The 20,610-nt window shown below is 34.8% G+C and overlaps 1 protein-coding gene across 1 annotated transcript in view; it reads right to left on the bottom strand.

Annotated features, from left to right (window-relative positions):
* Positions 1–20,610, bottom strand: part of PTPRK (protein tyrosine phosphatase receptor type K) — a 433,873-nt gene that overhangs the window by 185,608 nt on the left and 227,655 nt on the right. The window contains exon 7 of the mRNA XM_058172115.1: positions 8,044–8,337. Coding sequence (XP_058028098.1) covers positions 8,044–8,337 — 294 coding nt within the window. The remainder of the gene's footprint in view (positions 1–8,043; positions 8,338–20,610) is intronic.

Genomic DNA, 20,610 nt, shown 5'->3' with positions numbered 1-20,610 from the left:
CAATTACTACAGGTATGCTAACACTGGTAATACCACAGGATTTCTTAAGTGGCATCTGTATACCATTCACTGCAACCAGAATTTGCTCAAAATTATGTTTTCCTTTAAAATACTCGTAGGCTGCTGACAAGGATATTAGCTCCCCTTTAATCTCCCAGTATGATACCATGCAGGAAAATTGTCACCTGGCAATATTTTTTATAATGTCATCAAACAACTAAATAGTAAAAGATAAATTCAGAAACAGCTTTTCAGAGGCAGTTCAATATCCTCTGACTTCTTTACATTCTACTACATACTGTTCCCTGGGATAAGCTCATATTTCAAATAAATTCAATTTCTGTGGTGCCAAGCAAAGGAAAAAACTGCAGTCAAGAATTACAAGGTGGCCTCTGAATGAGGGCAAAGGTTGGGGGTTTTTTGGAGGGGGAGGGGGGTCTGCAAGTTCACTAACACCACAACTGATATATTTCTTTGATCACTTCATACCTCTGTTTAATGTTAGACTGTCATTCTAAATTTGCTTGTCTTTATTATCATGACAACTGGTTTATCAGGAAGCTTAACTTACTGTTTTATGAAAATTATTTGTTGCCTCGAGGCAGTGGGGGAAACACTGAGATATTTGTGAGAAGTTCTGTGAATCTTACCGAAATTCTATAACTCTAGCTTGGCTGGACACACATTATCAATTTTAATTTTGCTTCAGAAAAAAAAATTAATTGGAAGTTCTTACAGAAAATGCTGTAAAGCAGAGCCATTATTTCAGATTAGGTTAAGTGAAAAATTAGCTCCAAACCATGTATCAACAAACTCAGTTCACTGCTGTTAAGTGATAAAAATTGCATTTGTTTGCATTTCTATCTGGCACACATAATTCATCCTGAATATGCATATTTTAATTTTTATTTATACCAATAAAGCAGCACACAAAAAATAGCAAATTTTCTTTGTCGTTTTTCACTTCAATTGCCTCTCATTGCCAAGTTTAGTCAAGAAAAATTATTCATATCCAATCTGAACCTCTTAGCTGACTAAATTACATAGATATGGAGCTGTAATACCCAAACATGTGCTATTCTACCATATTCCTTTTTAAGACGAAATAAGACAAATAAAAGTTTATAAAGCCAGCATTTGAAAAGAGTTGGAGAATTCAAACACCACCTAATAAGTTAAGCAGTCCTTCATCCATATATTTCACTTTAACCTACCCCATTGCATTTACACACCTTGCTAAGCCATAATTGATTTTAACCAGTTAGCTAAATAAACAAAAATAGCTCATACCGTATAATACATTTAACACTGCCACAAAAACAATTTACAGATAACTGTGTGTAGGTTCACATGACATACAAAGTTAAAATCAAACAAGTTACATGGTAGCTTAACACAATATGTAAATTCAGTTACATATACAAGATAAAAAGTGATTCAAGGATGTGTTCTTTCCTATATAGAAATGAAAAAGGTCACAACCACAGTAGCTGATGCCAAACTGAGAAAGTAACAACAATAAATTACTTTTGTTACAACAGCAAAATCACACCTTGAAAACTGACTTGTTACTGAGATAGTAATGCATTCCTATAGCATATTTTATGTTGAAATTTACCTCTTTAAAACAAAAACAAACATTTGTGTATAGTGAAAATACTTCTGAAAGCTCTGAATCAGCAATGACAAATTAAACATTAATCAGATGTCTCCTGAAAGCCAGGCTCAATGTAATTTGGAGAAAGAGGAAGGATTTATATTGTTCTTATTTATCGTATGGAATTGTAAATTTCAGGTGCTCCATAGAAAACTAACTAACTGAAACTAACTTCTTCAAATATAAACTCTTAAGTATAAAAAAGTCTTACTAAATAGGCTCATGTCAAAGTTTTATCACAGAGAGAGTAACTGGACTGGCCATTATGGTATGATCGTTGTATTACGAAAAGTGTGTTTATAAGTGTATTTATAAGAAAGCATAAATAAGTATTATATATAAATAAGCATTTATAGGAAAGGGTATTTCTTATAAGAAAGCCAGAACAGAGGCAGAAAAGAGAAATTAAAATTATGAAGGAGCTTTGAGTTTGAAGCCTTTTGTTTAGAGTGAAGGCAAGTAAGGCAAGATACAGTAGATGTACACTTATGGAAAATGGGTAGAGAAAAAGTTATTTTCTCCCATACTGGTTTAGAACATGGAAAAAATAATTCAGTGAAACTAAATGTTGGTAGATTCAAGACCAATAAATGGAATTGCTGCTTTCTAAGACGTAGGGAAAATTATGGAATTATTTGTTATCAAATGAGGTGATGGCTAATCAGTTTGTTAACTGTTATTTTTTAAATCAAAAGCACTTGATTCTGAATACCAGATGCTAAGAAGCAACAATGAAAGTCTTGCAGGATCCAATCTGGGTCGGTCACTGGGACCAGATGTTTTGTTATATATTCACCTTCATTTATAATTAATGTCTTCCTAGTGATCAGTTATGGGTCCAGATATTTTTGTTGTGAGTGCCATAGTCCCAGTGATTTGGGTGTGTGTGTCATTTGTTTATCTTATTTGTTGTGAAATAAACTCTAATGATTTAGATAAATATAGATAACATAATTTACTCTTGATGCTGTAAGCAAAATTAGCTAGCCTAATCAAATTACAAAGTTAAATTGCAACAAGGAATATATTCTAGATAAAGTTTTTAATGTACAATTAGATAAGAAAGAACACTAGTAATAAGTTGATTTAAAAAAATATAGCTGACTACTTTTTTCCCAATTCTATTTTTGATCCCAAAATATATAGGTATATACTAGGTGTTAGACCAAGGAGACAAAAGTGACACAAGGCAACCTCTTGGTCAGGTAAGAAAGGCAAGGCATTATATTATTTATTCATCTACTTATTAATTGACCAAGCTGGCAGCTCCCAAATGGCCTTTCCTTTTTGATTCAGATTCAGATTCATAGCTTCAGTAGGTTTTAGCATCTCTAAAGATCTCTGTATCAAAATAACAGGAACAAAGACTGTTGTTATTGTGACAACAGTAGCTGAATGATGCTATAAACAAATACTGAGGAAAGTTCACCAATAGCTCTTCTTTGATTTGTGATTCTTGTTTCAATCATTATATATTGTGCTATTTATGTATAATCCAATCCAAAATAGTTCTTTGCTGTACAATATGTCCAGTGAGAGTCAGATGGCAATGAGAGGGAAAGTGGAATTTAAGATAATCATCATTCAACAGGTGTATTTATAAATTTAAGGCTGAGTGGTCTTGATGGTCATTATGAGCCACTATGACTTAGGCACATTATTTGGATCAAGTTGAATTTTTCAGGGAATTTCTGAACTACTTTGGAAATGTTATATATAAAATATTTGAAGTTGACCCTTCAAAGTATTGTTTGGAGCTTGAAACAAAAATAACACAAAAGGAGGAAGTAAGTTTTTAGACAAAACAGAAAGCAAACATGTATTTTAATAAGGAGTACAATATAATCCCACTCCCTTAGAATTTGATTCATTATTGATCATATATAGAAGCAGTACAATTTCTGAAAATGTTCATTTAGCTTTTAAGCATAACATTATTTGTCATATACTGTATCTGACAATTTCTTCAGTACTTTTACTTTTGTTCTTTTTCCAATTCAACAAAATTTTAATTAAAATATATAATTACTAAAGAGTTTAAAATGGCTTGTATATCTACCAGAAACTCTGCTTCCTTGTTATTTACTCATTACACTGCTGTAAGTATGCTTTGTGCTATACACATTTTATTCCATTTCCATATAAACATGCCAAGAACTCTTTTATAGAATTCTCCTTTACCTTCCTATGTTTGTCCATTAGTAAACAGCATCTATCCAAGGACACTAATAAAACCCAACAAACAGATATGCATCTGTAGCAATAATGGAGGGCCACTGAAATGTCTTTTTCCTGACATGTGACCTTAGTTTCATCACAATTAATATAAAAAGCTCAAATTTCTTTCAATTTTTCTAAACTCAAACCATTCTGCACATGTTGTTCAACAATTTCAAGGAACTATACACTTTGAATGACAAGGTATACTAGTTTGGAATGAATTTTCGGGTCATATGGGGTGGAACTGAAACTGGTTGAAAGACTTCAAGAAATTTTTTTTCTGTTGTAATTCATCTCTTCATTTATCTTGTACCTACATTAAGCTAGTATCTTATTGGTAAAATTGAAAGTTTGTAGAGTAGTCAAACAATGACAGTTTTCTTTTGTAAGTTCTTTATAAGCATCAATTTAGTGGACCGGAACAGAGCTGCCTTTGCCTGTCTATGTTTGTCCATAACTCTCTCAAGCCATTCTGCAGTCTTCAAATCAGAATAATTTTCAATAGACTTTTTTTAGTTGATGCACCAACTCTGAGTAATCATATCTTCTTAGCCGCTAGTAAGCTTTCCAATGAAATGGCAACAAGCTGTAAGAGTTGGTATTCAGATTGGTAAGAAATCTAGTATCCTTTCCCAAACAATCAACAGATGCAGCCTCCTTCTTATTCACAAGAAACAAACCATTTTAAATAGAAAGCATGCAAGAAAAAGTAGCAGAAGTACACTGCCCTAATTTATCTACACAGTATACAGATTTCTCATCTGGAATTAGAGTGCTTGCCAGCGTTACTGCTACTTTAACCTTCCCTTTTAAATAAGAGCTGTGAGAGAACGGATCACGGAATTAACTGTGCCCATTCCATGTGATCACAAGAGAAAGCTAACATAAACAAAGCAAAACACAATATTTCCAAATGAACTATATTTAAATTAATAGTAGAAGTTGGGCTGGGTTAAAATATCACAATAAATGGCCAGATACTGTTGGCAGAAAGTACTTTGGATCTTCTACATAAGACTATTTATCCCTTTAAGACTGTAGCAAACTTAAGGTAAAATATTTAAATAAGTAGGTACACATACCTCAGGCAAAAGACCAGGGGCGTTACACCCCTTGACCATTTTCCTTATAAGACTCACTTTTATTGGACAATTTCTCACAAACATCCCCCCTCCAAAGGCCCTTTGCTTTGTTGGTCTTTTTGATGAATCTCCCCAGGCTTCTATGACTTCAGAACTTCTGGGCTATATTTATGTCATTGTCATCATCATTTAGCCACTGTTTATCCCTGGATGGTGAACCTATGGCACAAGTGCCACAGGTGGCACGCAGTGCCCTCTCTGTGGGCACGCGAGCCGTCGCCCTAGTTCAGCTCCACTGCCAGCCAACTGGTCATTGGGTCTCTGCTGTGTATGCACGGGGTGCATGCAGGGGGGCCACACACGCATGTGGGGAGCATGTGCACATGCATGGGGGCGGGAGGCATGCACACGGGCCGCACTTGCATTGCATTTTGGGGTTTGGGCATGCATGCCTGCATCCATGCACATGCTTTGGCCACTCGCTCCAGAAAAGGGTAGCCATCATTGGTCTATCCAGTGCAGGATGAAGGCCTCTTCCACATGTTTCCAACCAATACAGTCCTGAGCTTTCTTTTGCTAATTGGGCTTGCAATACTTGTTGATGTATTAATGTCATATTGGACTAAAAGACCTTAATAACTAGCATTTTTTGCTTAGGCATCATTAAAATACAGAATAAAATATTTAAGCCTTCATACACACCAATTTTTCCTGTAAAACTATTCTCCCATATCAGCTTTCTACACTGTGTTTTCCCCATGAATGTGATTCCTCTCCCTACTTGTCTCCTTGTTGAACTAATGCTCTTTCTCCTTATTGCAGTTAGTTTTCTCATGGTTGGTTTGCTCTCTCTCATTTGCTTCATATGTATTCTGGATTTCATGTCTCAAATATAGCTGGTAGTTAACATGGAATCCCTCCTTAAAATGCTTTCTCCTGCCACAGGAACAATCCATTACAGGCAAACTTTCTTTAAGTTGCCCAGTGAAGAACACTCAAAATTGCAGAATAATGAAGTTTGTTTTTTTTAATGAATCTGATAAAAGTACTTTTTTCTTTCAACAAAAGGATTCAGTCAATTTGGGAGATATGGCTACATCACTATATAATAATAGCATATTAGGCTACTGGTCTGAGACAGGAGGCTCCTCTTACGTCTTTATATGCAGTATTAGCTGTGCAAAGGTTTGAAGCTGTCTGAAGATGAGCTATTCTAGCTCAACAACTGACCTTCCTCTTCTGCAGCAGCTAGCAGTGTTCCTTAATGAGCTACTGCTTGACTTCTATGGATTGAAAAAGAACAAGCTATCCTAGGAAGGAGATGAAGAAGAGAATGTCCTCAGGCTGAAAATCCAAAAGTATTATAGCTTGTATCTTGTTCACATCTAAATTATGCCTGGGGCAGAACACCATTAAACACAGAGACAACTGTGTATGTACTTTCATCATAAATGTTAGGGCAGTGGCCTCAAAGAGCCATGTTTTATGCAGAATAACACAGGAAGACATTCACTTTTGTAAATGATTCATATAACAATTTTTTGAATCTGCAGTTGCATTACTGTTAATATAAACTTTCTCTCAGACCTGTGAATCCTTACCTTTCTATAATCCCTATGTCTTGGGGGGGTAGATATTCCTGTTACTCTGGAAGCATCCTAGATCTTTCTTTCCTAATTAAATGTCATATAATGTTTTATATCTGTATTTGGGAAAGGAGTGTACCAAGGTTGCGTGCTATCACTATATTTCTTTAACTTATGTACAAAATATATCAGGAAAAATGCTGGATTAGAAGAAATAGAAATTGGAATTATAATTGCTGGGAAGAAGAATAACAACCTCAAATCTGCTGAGCATATCCCTTTGACGGCTGGAAGTGAAGAAGAATTAAGGACTCTTTCACTAAAGGTGAAAAAAGACAACACAAAATCTAATGTACTGCTCAATATTAAAGTAAAAACAAAAACAAAACAAAGCTTATGTTAGCAATGCCAGCCCAATGAAAATAAGTAAAGAAGTTGTGTTTCAAAGGTGTCAAAGAATTAACCCCCTTCAGTCATATTTCAAAATCTATGTACTACTAAAACTCTCATGTGATATGTTATAAATTTCAACTGGGCAAAAACCAAGCATAGGACAAACTTCGTCAACAAAGGTACTTCAAATGGACAAACTTAGAGAATTATTATACTTGATAAATTGGTTGCTGCTTAAGTGACATAGCACAGCTCCTGCTGTCAGGTGATTGCAGATGATCTTCATTTTCAATGTTTCCTGAGAGCTTCCCAAAAGTCAATGGAGAACCAGGAAGGAACTGATAGGATAGATGACACTCCTTATCATCATCCCACTAGTGCAGCCATTGCTTGTGGGAAACTCATAGGGAGAAGGTCAATGGAAAAATGGCATATCCTTCACCAGTTCCTCTGAACTCGAAATGTGCTGGACATTTGCACACTCCTTTGTTCCCTCCTCATCTGATTCAAAGTAGTAATCACATTCTCTCTGATTTCAGCTAATCAGGGTTTCAGAGAAATGTGTCATTCAATATTGAGAAACTACTTTTCTACCAGAAAAGTAAAGGCTGTTTTGTAGAACACAAGACCCAATCCATTATAGATATCTATAGTTTTATAACAGAAATAGAAATGCATTTACTGTGCTGTTTTTCACTTGTTCATTGTATTCAAATGTTCATGTTCAACAATGTTTTAAAACTGTATTAAAAAATACATTATACTTGTAAATATCAAATATAATGTAGATCAACTTACTCATCTGATAGACACATACAATCTCTCTCACACTCTCTCATCATAAACAGTATCTTCTTGTTATATGAAAAGTTGAGGATTATTGCCTTGCTGAAGCTATTCTATAAATTCTTTAGAATTAAATCTCTACAGCTTTGGGTCCCTGCTTTTTTTTTTTTTACTGTGTTATTAAAAGAAAGGAGCCAGTGCACATTCAGTATGCATTTGATTTGTTGATTACTAGATTAAGAAGCTGATTCTAAAATAATATTTTAGGATTATTTCATCATTGGAAAACATAGAACAGTGACAGGAACAAACATCTTACCTGCACATTTGGTTCGGGTAATCAGTGGAGGGCCTGGCTGACCTGTGCCACCTTCACCAGGCCTGGTTAGAAGAACACGAATCTCATACTCTGTGTCTGGGTCCAAATGCCACAGCTTATATGTCGGTGCATTGACAGCATGTGTTTCTGTCCAGGTCCCTGTTGTCATATGGTATTCCACCTCTTTTAGGATGATAGGTCCATCCCCAATAATGGAATTGGCATTCAGCTGAATGAGCAGATAGGTTGGTCCAACACCAAGCAACTGTGGAGGAGCTATTGGTCTAGGAGGCTCTGTAAGATAGAACAAAAGCCAACTGAGTGAGAAAGATAATAAAACAAGATAAGATAGTAAGCAAAAATCAAGTCAGAGATCAGAGATCAGAATCATAAAGATTGAACAATAACTATCATTCTAAGTAAATAAAACATAAAACATTTAGAAAGATTATTTATTTATTTATTTGATTTCTAAAGCCATCATTCTCAGCAAATGACTCTTATTGTTCTTAGACAATAATATATAGGCATATATCTATATACGTGTCTATAGATAAACTTAAAAGTCAAAGAAAAATAAAATACAATCTCTGATTTCCTGCAAATGAATAGTGATATTTTTAAAAGGTGAGATTTATTAATGGAAAAATTAAGGAAACACATAAATTCCTAAATAGAATGAACCCAATAAGAGGCTTCATTTTTCATTACAAACATTTTCCAATTCAATTACGCCTAAAGCTAAAATCGAGGTAAATAGGGCTTTCTCATTCGGATGGACTACAACAAAGCTGAAGAATTAACTAAGCAAAATGCCTATCCTACCACAACTATTGCAAACAATTTTCCGAATCTGTTCTTTCTCTTGGAAAAAAGAGAGTGCCATGGAACATTAGGTAGCTGCTTTATTTTATGCGAAAATATCATGGAACATTAAATAGTTATTTTCTACAATATTAAAAAAGGAGTTCAAATGCTGCCTTGTGAAATCCACCATGTCAGAGTAAAGCATCAAATTAGATGCTTTCTTTTTCCTGTAGATTAAATTTCTCAAAGTTTCATAGCTGCCTGGCCACCATTTACACTATATAATGTTTCAGATAATGACAATTTGCAAAGCATGTATGTCTCTAGATTTTTTAATACCTAGCATATTATCTCTAACATTCCATATGATTTCAATGACAATTTTCTACTACTGTTGTGAACAAGTTATTTCACTTGTTTACTATCGGCACGTAATTAGGAGGACTTTTGCCCAAATTCAGCTTTGGTACCAATTTATTTATTTATTTATTTATTTATTGTTTGAATTTATATACCGCCCTATCTCCCAAAGGACTCAGGGCGGTTCACAGGCATATAAAACATCAATATACAAATTAAAATAATCATTAAAAAACTTATTCTACTGCCCAATTAATTAAAAATAAAATATAAATATTAAAATCAATTTAAAAACCCCTCTAAATTTAAAATCTAAAAAACTAAGCCAGTCCTGCACAGATGAATAAATGTGTCTTGAGCTCGCGACGGAAGGTTCGAAGGTCCGGAAGTTGACGGAGTCCTGGGGGGAGTTCGTTCCAGAGGGCGGGAGCCCCCACAGAGAAGGCCCTTCCCCTGGGCGTCGCCAGACGACACTGCCTAGCTGACGGCACCCTGAGGAGTCCCTCTCTGTGAGAGCGCACGGGTCGGTGAGAGGTATCTGGTCGCAGTAGGCGGTCCCGTAGATAACCCGGCCCTATGCCATGGAGCGCTTTAAAGGTGGTCACCAAAACCTTGAAGCGCACCCGGAAAGCCACAGGTAGCCAGTGCAGACAGCAGTGCAGAATGTGCTCATTCCTTGATCGGAAAATCCTAATTCCTACTTTATTAGATAGAGTTGGCATGTTCTGGGCCCTATTATTTAAGTAATGTCATCCCATAAGACTTGGGAAGTGTGCTTCTTTTGGCACTACACTAGATAACATTATCTTCAAACATCAAAATAACACCTGTATACATGGATGACATCAGATGGAACACACAGAAATCAAATTGACTACATCATTGCCAAAAGAAGGGGAAATAACTTGATTATAGCATCAAAGACATGACTACATACTGACTGTGGAACAGATCATGAAATAAATTATTAAGGATTGATTTGTTGAGATTACCAAAGATGAAGAAATAGAAGAAAGCAAACTCTCTTCCTGTTTCTTCCTTACCATCCACACTTTCCTTCCTCCCTATTTTCCCTTTCCTCTCTCCTTTCCTTCCCTTCCCTTTCCAGCAGACAGATAAGTGACTGCTGTTAGGTTTGGAAGGACACAAAGGATTGTGAGACTGGCTGGAAACTGTCACAAGATACTGAAAATGAAGATCATGTGACCACAGCAGTAGCCCAGCAGCACCGCAACAGCCAATAGCATTGAAGCAAAGTTTCCCAACTTTTTCAAATTTCAGTCCATTGGAAGTCATGGCTCCCAGATTTTGGATACATTCTGTATCCAAATATCTTAGTTCAAAAATTGCTGCCCAATGCACTCTTTTGCTCAGGTAAGGGTTATGACGAGAGTTTTAGTACTATTGAGGAATAGTATTATAGCTACAGATGACAAATAAATTAGCAATTTTTTTTGCCATGATATATTAATCACCCTATAACATCTAATATTTTATGAAGAATAATAGACTGCTTATCTGATAAAAGATAAGAAGCATAAAAATCACCTGGATGTCCAGGAAGAAATAATAAAAGAGTTAAACCTGCTAAAACTGCAGCTAAATTATATCTCCACTCTGAAGAAATATGAGTATGTCATCTGCAAACAGATTAATTACATGATGCTTTGTTTTTATATTAGGATAAATATTTTAGCTGTTCAGAATATTCTGTGTTAACCCTTCTATAATGAGATCAAACAAAACAGAAATAAGGTTCCATATTTGTTAGGTGGATTTGTTAAGAGAAAAATTTCTACCCATTAATGCTATTTGCTGCTCAGGAATATACACAATTAATTATGCAAATGAACTTAATACTTAAATCCCCTTTCCAATAACAATTTTTCAGGAAATTTCATTTCTATTAAATACTTCAAAATATCTAAAGGCTTCAGAATGGAGTGTTAATATATCTGGCATAATTTATTACACTGAATTGAAACTGGAGTCTTCTAAACCTTATTTGGGTTAGGAAGAATCAGAAGTCTTTGCCTTCAATGAAAAAAACAACAAAAAACCTGTGTCATTTCATAAGAAATTCACTGCAAGTAGATGAAGAGTTTCTTGCAATGAAATACAAGGACGCTTACATTTTGCTTTAGGCTTGGCGTTCTGGTTTATTAGTATTATGAGAACAATTATTAAATGCATATTATTAAAAATCTAATGTTTTGGTCAAACAAGTTACTAAGGAGCATGGCCATTGGAGCCAGATGAGGAATGAACTTGGCCTAGTCAATAAACATTACTGTGGGTTCCTTGATTAATTAATTGGTGCTGACTGATTGATAAGAGCCAGTATCAGTGATGAAATATTTTTTTTTACTACCAGTTCTGTGGGTGTGGCTTGGTGGGCATGGCAGGGGAAGGATATTGCAAAATCTCCATTCCTACCCCACTCCAGGGAAAGGATACTGCAAAATCTCCATTCCCACCCTACTCTGGGGCCAGTCAGAGGTGGTATTTGCCAGTTCTCCGAACTACTCAAAATTTCCGCTACCAGTTCACCAGAACCTGTCAGAATCTGCTGAATTTCACCCCAGGCCAGTATGTGTGTTGAGGTTAAGATACTGGAGTCAGCAGACACAAGTTCTAGTCCTCCTTCAGGTCATCTAATGCCTCTGGCCCAATCATTGCCTCTAATTTGCCTTTTAGAATAGTGATAGTGGAAGAGGGAGCCCTAAATTCTTATAAACACGAAAGAAAGAAAGAAAGAAAGAAAGAAAGAAAGAAAGAAAGAAAGAAAGAAAGAAAGAAAGAAAATGAAATAATGTTTTATCTCCCTGAAAGAATATTGAAGAAATTGGACTGCATGTGCAAATTATGGTGCCTTGTTTTTCCCCCCAATCATTCTTATTTCATTTGATAAAAGAAGTTGCTGGTTTTCAAATAAAAAGATTTCAGAAAGATTCACATGGAAGCAGGGCTCTTAAATCTGCCTTTATTCGAGGATGGTCAAGGACTTTAGGATTTGTGTGTTTGTATGTGAATGAGGAACAGAGTGAGGCAGAGAGAGAGTCTTCCCCTTGTATCATCCTCTTTCCTCAAGTGTTTCTGGCTTTCAAATAATAGGAAGGGATTGCCTGCTATGGGTTTTTTCACAGAACAAACGCCATTTTTCACTGCCTATCAATTTCATCAATGCAAAAACAACAACAAAAGGAAGAGAAACAACCTAGGGGGGAATGTAAGAATTGATTACACATGTGAGGAAGTATAGTAATAAACTGGCTATTCATCAAATTTATTGATCAGAATTTCCTATTAAAACTGAAACAGTAGGCTGAAATTCTAGAAAAACAGAAAAAATGAAAAGAATAAAAACCTGTTTCTTTCACTCAGATCATGTAGTTTATTGAAGAGAAAGGTTAATATAGTTATTATTATAATATAAACTTATGTTTCATAAAACATGATTTTTTAATGGTTCATATTCCTGAGAGTACATACTCTCATTTCCCATGCCCGTTTTAATTTGCTCCATTTTGCAAGCTTTTAGAAGAGTACGGTATATAAAACTTTGAAGTTGGGCTTTTAAAAATGGTAATATGGATTTTTAAAAATGATAATATTGAATCTTATGGAAAAAAGCTATGAATTAGCAAAGCTAATACGTTGCTACATACAGGTTTTTTCCTTAGGCTGAAAGCAAAGCATATACACAGTTGTATATACATTTATTTTCAGCCTCCTGAAGAAGTTTATAAAGGGAAGCATGATAAAATCCCTTCATGTACCCATAATTTATACATTATTTTTTTTAACTGGTTATCAAATTAAACAGCAATTGTTTTGCAGCATCATTAATATTCTTCATAACAGAATGTACTGTCAGAGCCAGAGGAATGGTGCAGCTTCCCAAAGTTATACTAAATGACATGGAGTCCCAATGTACCAGATAAATTTTTGGTTACCTAATTAACTTTTGTCTTAATGAATCTCATTCCTTATTCTACAACTAGAACGATCAAATATTCCCTAATTGCCATTTCAGTGTTACAGAGTTTACCTCTATGCTGCAAGTAATCTGTAAACATTTTGCATCAAGATTAGGGGCTAAAATACAGATAGCCCAAAATCAGTTTCATGTTGGGTTATTTTTCAGATGGCTACATAGCAACTTAAGGATAGGTTTGAATAATGAGATAAGAGACTCAACTTCAACTTTTACTTTGTTATTCAAGGACTGATGGTATAATTAAAAATTCCATATTAATTTCTAAAATTATATATGACGAGATGGAAGCAAGGAGGGATATGAATGTATCACAAATCAAACTAGTGATCAAGAACATCAATATGGTTTAGACAGAAATGTTGGTGTAGGTTAACTTAATTTGTTGATTCTTGGGTTAAAATTGACAAGCTTACAAAGGAAGACAAAGCTTGGTCAGCAGGAATTTGTAGACAAACTAATATACCTTTATGCTTTTAATACTGTGTTTCCCTGTCTTATATTTTTTTGAACCCTGAAACAAGAGCTTGGCCTTATTGCTATGTGCTCAAAAGCCCAATTGGGCTTATTATCAGGGGATGTATTATTTTGGGGAAAACAGGGTAGGTCAGTGCAAAACAAATGCAATATTGACTTTTGAGTTAGCTTCCATTCATTTTTTCCACAAAAAATGAAATGAGTTAGAGTGCATGTGCTATGGTCTGTTAGTGGACAAGTAGCCCATGCCTTGGCTACTTAAGGAATTTATTAACCTCACATATAATCTTTATGGCTGGATTTCCAGAGAGGTGAGGCAAGCTAACACTTTCATTTTCTTTTCTCTATGCAGATTGCATGGGCATTTTATCCCAAAAGGCAGCTGGATGTGAAATCAAGAGTGACAGCATTCTTTCTGGAAGAAAGAAAATATCTAGAGGTTGCTCACATGAACTTTGGCTATCTGATTTTTGGGAACAGGCAGCAGAAACTCTTGTTTTTGTTGCCACTTATTATCAGCTGGGAGTTGTGAATTTCATAATACCCTGGGCTGCAAATCCAGCCTCCATGGACTCAAGGCTAAACCACATCTTTTAAATTATTTTGGAGTTATTTTTTTCAACTGCTTCTTTAAGCTTGAAGAGCCTTTAGCATTACAAGCCTACAAGTTACTGGATGAGTCTCACTTTAGTCCATTTAAAAGAAAGGATGCTACATGTTTCAGTTTTGTAAGATCTTTATTAAATCATTTATTTATTTTGTAACTTTTGCAATATATTGCAAAGGGGTAACTTTAGACCTAAGAACTGATCTTCTCATGTGGGAAAAATCTGTATTGTTTTCATTTCAATGTAAAGTAAGACTTTGAAGATTAATTACTAAAGCACATAATGGCTACTTTAAAGAAAATTTTTGTTCTGTATGTATAAGTCTTAACTGGAAGCAGAAGTTTTTATTGAAAATGATCAAACTTCTTTGAAAATAACCAAAATGGTTTTTAAGGTGGACTTAAAAATATAACTTGCAAGAAAGAGATGGAAATTGTGGATCTGCAATTGGATACTCATTTTTAAAAAAAAGACATATAAATAATGTATCCCAAAAGTAAACTTATCATTTAAATTGAAATATGAGAGATTTATTAGGCTTCCTTCATAGAAAGTTATAAATGGACTTGACTAAAAATGGTAAGAACTTCAAGAGAAGAGGAAAAAGGAGTATGGGATCTAAAAACAATTGGGAGGAATGGGGGGAGGGGCAGGGAACTGGTTTATTTACCTGTGTTTAAATAATGAGTTGCTAACTTTGGTGATGTTTAATGGTTATCTAGATTGGACAGTTTCGTGTTTGGAAATATTCAATGGTGGAATAGATATAGTTTGTAATTTGGCTGTATATGAGCCGTGGTGGTGCAGTGGTTAGAATGCAGTACTGCAAGATACTTCTGCTGACTGCAGTTCAGCAGTTCAATTCTTGACTCAGCCTTCCATCCTAAGGTGGGTAAAATGAGGACCCAGGTTGTTGGGGGCAATATTCTGACTGTAAAATGCTTAGAGAGGGCTGTAAAGCACCATGAGGTGGTAGATAAGTCTAAGTGCTATTGCTATATGAATAAGGAGTTATTATTTCTAGTAATGTTTAATAGTTTTCATTTTTATTAAAAAAATTTGTAATGATTAATTGTTAAGAGAGGAATGAGGGGATTTACACTAAATGGAAAGAGGGATTAGGTTGTTTGGCATTTTTGTTAAATTTTCACTGGATCTTTGAGGATCAATAAGGAGAGCTGAAGATATAGAGATGAGTTTATAGAAAATGAGGTGAGGTATGAAATGGAAGATTTATCTGGTTATAATTTAAGAGACAGCAGTAAATTGTTACTGTTGAATATGCCTGCTGGGGATGAAGGAGGCAGATGCTTTTTCTTATTATTTTTGATGGGGGGAATTTGTCTTTCTTTTGTCTACACTTTGTGTGTGTGGGCACGCGTGCATTCATTTCTTAGGTTTCACTGATAATTTTATATGTTTAATATAAATTAATAACATTATTGATGAAAAAAAGAAAACATGCTTAGAAGCATAAATCATTTCTAAAAGCCCATTAGAGAACCTCCATCCAATTTTCCCTATAAATATAAGGCTACGACTGCTTTATCTGGAGAAAGGGAGTCATAGCTCAAAATACCTTGATGGTACTTTGTTGAGGAAAATGGCTGTTTTCCAAAACCAACAAACAAAAACGAATTATCCACCAACCTATCATGGTGGATAGGATATCATTTACATATTCTGTCTACTGAAGCCACTTCCGCCCAGCAAAGGAATAGCAATATACAAATAAACTGGGTAAAGGGCCTCTGGTGGCTCAACAGACTAATGCTGTCTGTTATTAACAGCAGCTGCTTGCAATTACTGCATGTTCAAGTCCCACCAGGCCCAAGGTTGACTCAGCCTTCCATCCTTTATAAGGTAGGTAAAAAGAGGACCCAGATTGTTGGGGGCAATAAGTTGACTTTGTATATAAATATACAAATGGATGAAGACTATTGCTTGACATAGTGTAAGCCGCCCTGAGTCTTCGGAATATAAATGCAAATTAACAAAAAAAAAAGCACCTCTTCACATCATCAGGCATAGGAACAAAAAGCAGCGGGAAAGACTACTACCGTAAAAAAAAAGAGAGGGGGGGCAATGCTACAGCTTTGCCTCTGCCTATTCACTTTCCATGCCCCAAGTGAATGTTATTTGCAGAAGCATCTGCCCAAAATAATTACTTTCCAATTAGGAAAGTATTCAGTAATATTGCAAAATGCCTATAAAGCACAAGCAGAATTTTGCTCTACTATCTTCTTGAACTAATACAAGGAATTTTACTTCATTACAATTGCAGAACTGCTTTACATCCAGAAATGTAGATTACTTTTAATTACAAATTGGTGCAAATGTTTATTTTGCTGTTAGACTTTGTTTCTATTGTCAGCATAAATGGGGTTTTTTTCCCAATGCTAAGCATTTTACATTCTAAAAACTCTCATAATTCAAAGGAGTTGAATGATTAAAGATTCTATCTCCTACACACACACATATATCAAACAATAGAAACACCAATTAAAATAAACAAATCCTTTTTTGGGAACTAGAGTTAATATATTCCTCCTCCCCACCCACATTTCTTTTTCTCTATACAGATTCAGCTCTTCCTCTCTCTCTCAAGACTGTGTGTGTGTTTGTGTATGTGTATGTGAGAGAGAGGGGAGGGAGAGAGGGAGAGAGAGAATGAAACATAATACATCATCCTTTATTTAAGATGTAGACAGTATACAGTAGTATATTCATCATGAGTTGAATGATCCATACCAGATACCTCTGAATACAATACTGTATATGATTGGACATTGTAATTTGTGTACATCTTAACTGGATAGTATTCCAAACCCAGCCTCTGAAATCAGGATTATATTGCACTGAGCAGTGCCAATATTTTACCCTTAATACCAGCTAACAAGATATCTGTGCCAGACCTCTAGGTATAATAAATAACCGAACAGCTGAAACTGAATCTAGAAAGAATCTCAAATAGCCTATCAATGTGCTCTTTTATAAGTAACATTAACAGGGTCATGATTAGTCATTTCCTGTGAATGATTAAAGAACCAAATTCTTTCAAAATCCTTGAAAGATCTGTACTGGTTGAGCCTTGTGACATCTCTTTCAAAATTGTTCTCAAACAGAACAAGTGCCCAGAGGACTGAAGGTTACCGATATATCACAAATCACCTTATTTCATCCTAGGAGGAAAAAAATAATTATATCTGCAAAAAATGATATGAGCCACATTTTAGATATAATACCCAATTATCCATTTCATTTTCATTTATACATGCTGGGTGAGATCATTTATCATGTTTCATGAGAATGTCCAGGAAGCACACACAGCCAATTTGGATAGGTAGCAAATTACTCACCGTATTAACATAAGCTTATAAGATCACGTCAACAAGTACTGTGCATAAATGAGATAATTACATTTACAATGAGCAGAAATGTTTGAGATGCAGAAATAATGGTCTCCTAATTGAACATCCTGGTTTGTTTTCTTAAGTACAGTAATTTAGATCCAATAATCAAGGATTACTGTGCTGCTGGAACACCAGCCAGGTGTTACTGCACGGCTCTGAATCTGGAGATGAATCTTTTATCATCAAGTCTTCCTTCTCGGCCACCAAGTCATCCATCATGTTTCTGAGACAGCTTGGAATGATAGTGCTGGACCTTCACATTACTGCTCCTTGAACTCCATCTCATCCATCTTTTGCATCATGCCTGATTTGCAGCAAAGTATCATCTCCCTGCTGCAAAACCAGGTGTGAACCCAATCATGCCTCTAACCTAGAGTGCCACTTTAATAGTAATTGATTTTTTCAGAGCTACACTCAGAACTTGGAAATCCCATCTTTGGGAATTCATAGAGGGAGATGATAAAAAATGCAATTGCTTCAGAGAACTCAAATCTATTTATTTATTTGCTTCTCTTCTTTAAATATAAATGTTACTGGTTTTTGTTTTGGATTCGTCTCAGATATGCCCTCACATGGAAAATTGCAAATATTCTGTGTGCATAGACACACAGTATTATTTTAGGAACACTTCAAATTAAACAGAATACCTTTAGACATTTAAATTAATATATTTAATCTGCATTCACCCTGTACACCAAAAGTGGAACTTATTATTAACCCCTAGTTCATCATTCAAATAAAGCCTGTTTCAAAATCTCCACTGACAATAAACCATTCAAGATTAAGTATAGTAATTCAGTTTCATCTGAATACAGCTATAAAAATTTAATAAATCAAAATGATCAAAATGCCCCAGTGGCAGATTGGAATTCTGTTTCCAATTCAAATTCTCTTTTAATACATGGCTTCACTGACATCTTGCATTTTCTCATATCTAGGCTGAATTCCAAATGGATTCTGCTTTCTTCTGTTACCAAACATTGGGCAACCAATCTAGTTATCCAATCTCTTCTCAGCAATCCAGCGCAACCCTTGAGAGATGTCAGGCTTGGTAGATTTTTCTCTTGTACTCATCAATGAATGGCAGACAAAAATCAAATATTATGAAAACCTCCCTTCTGAACTCATTAGAACAGAATATTCTGATTCTATATTTCTGCCAAAGGATTTCTTTTTATACAATATTAACAAAAGAAAAGTCTTTGAAGGGCTAATTAAGAGCTGCATCCTATTTTGAGAAAATCCAGGAGTTCTGTTTTAAAACATCTAATAAACATAGCATATTTCCCTGCCCAATACATACAATCTGAGTAGAGTATTAATACAGTCAGTGTGCTGTTTTATCTAAAAGAGAACCTTTTCATGAAAACCTTCAATAAGAACATATCTATTTTAGATTTTAAAATAATGCCCTGTTTCCCTAAAAATAAGACCCAACCGGAAAATAAGTCCTAGCATGATTTTTCAGGATGCTCATAATATAAGCCCTACCCCCCTAAAAAATAAGCCCCAGTTAAGATTGTCAGCCAGATGGGTGCAGTTAGTACCATATTTTCCCCAAAATAAGACCTAACCAGAAAATAAGCCCTAATTTGCTCCTTTTGGAGCAAAAATTAATATAAGACCTGGCTTTATTTTCGGGGAAACACGGTATCTAGGATGATGAACTCAAAAATATGTCTATCATCAGGTCATTGTGGATGATAAACTTCTTTCTGCAGTTGATTAAATATGCAGAGATATCAGTATCCAAACTCTTTTTAACTCAAGAAAAGACAAGAAACTGAGCCTGAGATAATGAATTCTTGATTTGTGAGAATTATTAACGTAATCTCTCCATATGGGAATTATTTTTGTGACCAAAACAATAAGATAGAAGTGAGTAGAAATGGTTTTATTATTAATATCTGTCCCAGATGTTTCTGCCACTGCTGTGAATAATTACTAGCCTATCTGCTATTATCACGGAGCATTTGGAAGGAGACCATCCATCTTTTGATTAATTTAGAAATGTGTTTACTATGATACATTGTGAATATCAAAATAGAGAAAGTAGACCCAGATTCATAGATCTGAATTAGATATACATAATTGCTCCTAGAGTCTGATACTTGACTAAACAATGACAGTGACAGATAAAGAACAGGAACACTTACAGGAAAAATATTTCCTTAAGTAAATAGATAAAAGACAAATTCAGTTTTATATTTTTGCCCTTTTACAATCTTAGCAAATGTAAACAATTCGAATTTCTCAGATGGTTTCATATTTGATGTTTTCTTCACGGACATTAGAATTGATAGAAATAATACTTGCCTCTATTCTTCATCATTTCCATGCTTTTCCAAAACATCAACATCTGTTACTAAAAGCTGTAGGATTAATTTTTAAATATAACCTGTATATATTTTAAAATTAATCCTTAAAATTTTAAAAGTTATAAATACATACTGGTTTTATTTAAAAACTAATTTTATAAAAATAGTGCTTAAAATGTAATAGTTAATATTAAAATATTCCAAAAAAATGTAAATAAGTAAAGAAATATTAGGAGACCTTTTCAATCATGTTTTATTAATAAGAAAAAAATCTCTTGAGGAAAAGATGGCGTCTGGCACCAGTTCATCAATGCTCAAGAATATAATCTATAATTTGTACCACTGTTTTACTGACATGCCACATTTTTAGGAAACATATCAGAGAGACCCAACAAGCAGTTGTGGTTAATGTCTGGGACTACAAGGAAGAGACCCAGGTTCCAGGCTCTCTCCTAGCTTATCCTACTTCAACAGTAGCCTATCCTTAATACTGTAAGGATGAAATTAATGGAGATCCTCTTGTAAGATCCCTTGAGTTCCAGGAGGTATAGCAGACTAAAAATTCAATCAATAAATTCAACTATGAA

The sequence above is a fragment of the Ahaetulla prasina genome, chromosome 1 (assembly GCF_028640845.1).
Source record: "Ahaetulla prasina isolate Xishuangbanna chromosome 1, ASM2864084v1, whole genome shotgun sequence".
In the NCBI taxonomy this organism is placed as follows: Eukaryota; Metazoa; Chordata; class Lepidosauria; order Squamata; family Colubridae; genus Ahaetulla; species Ahaetulla prasina.
The sequence above is the reverse complement of the archived record's forward strand: the minus strand, read 5'-3'. Positions and strand labels throughout refer to the sequence as shown.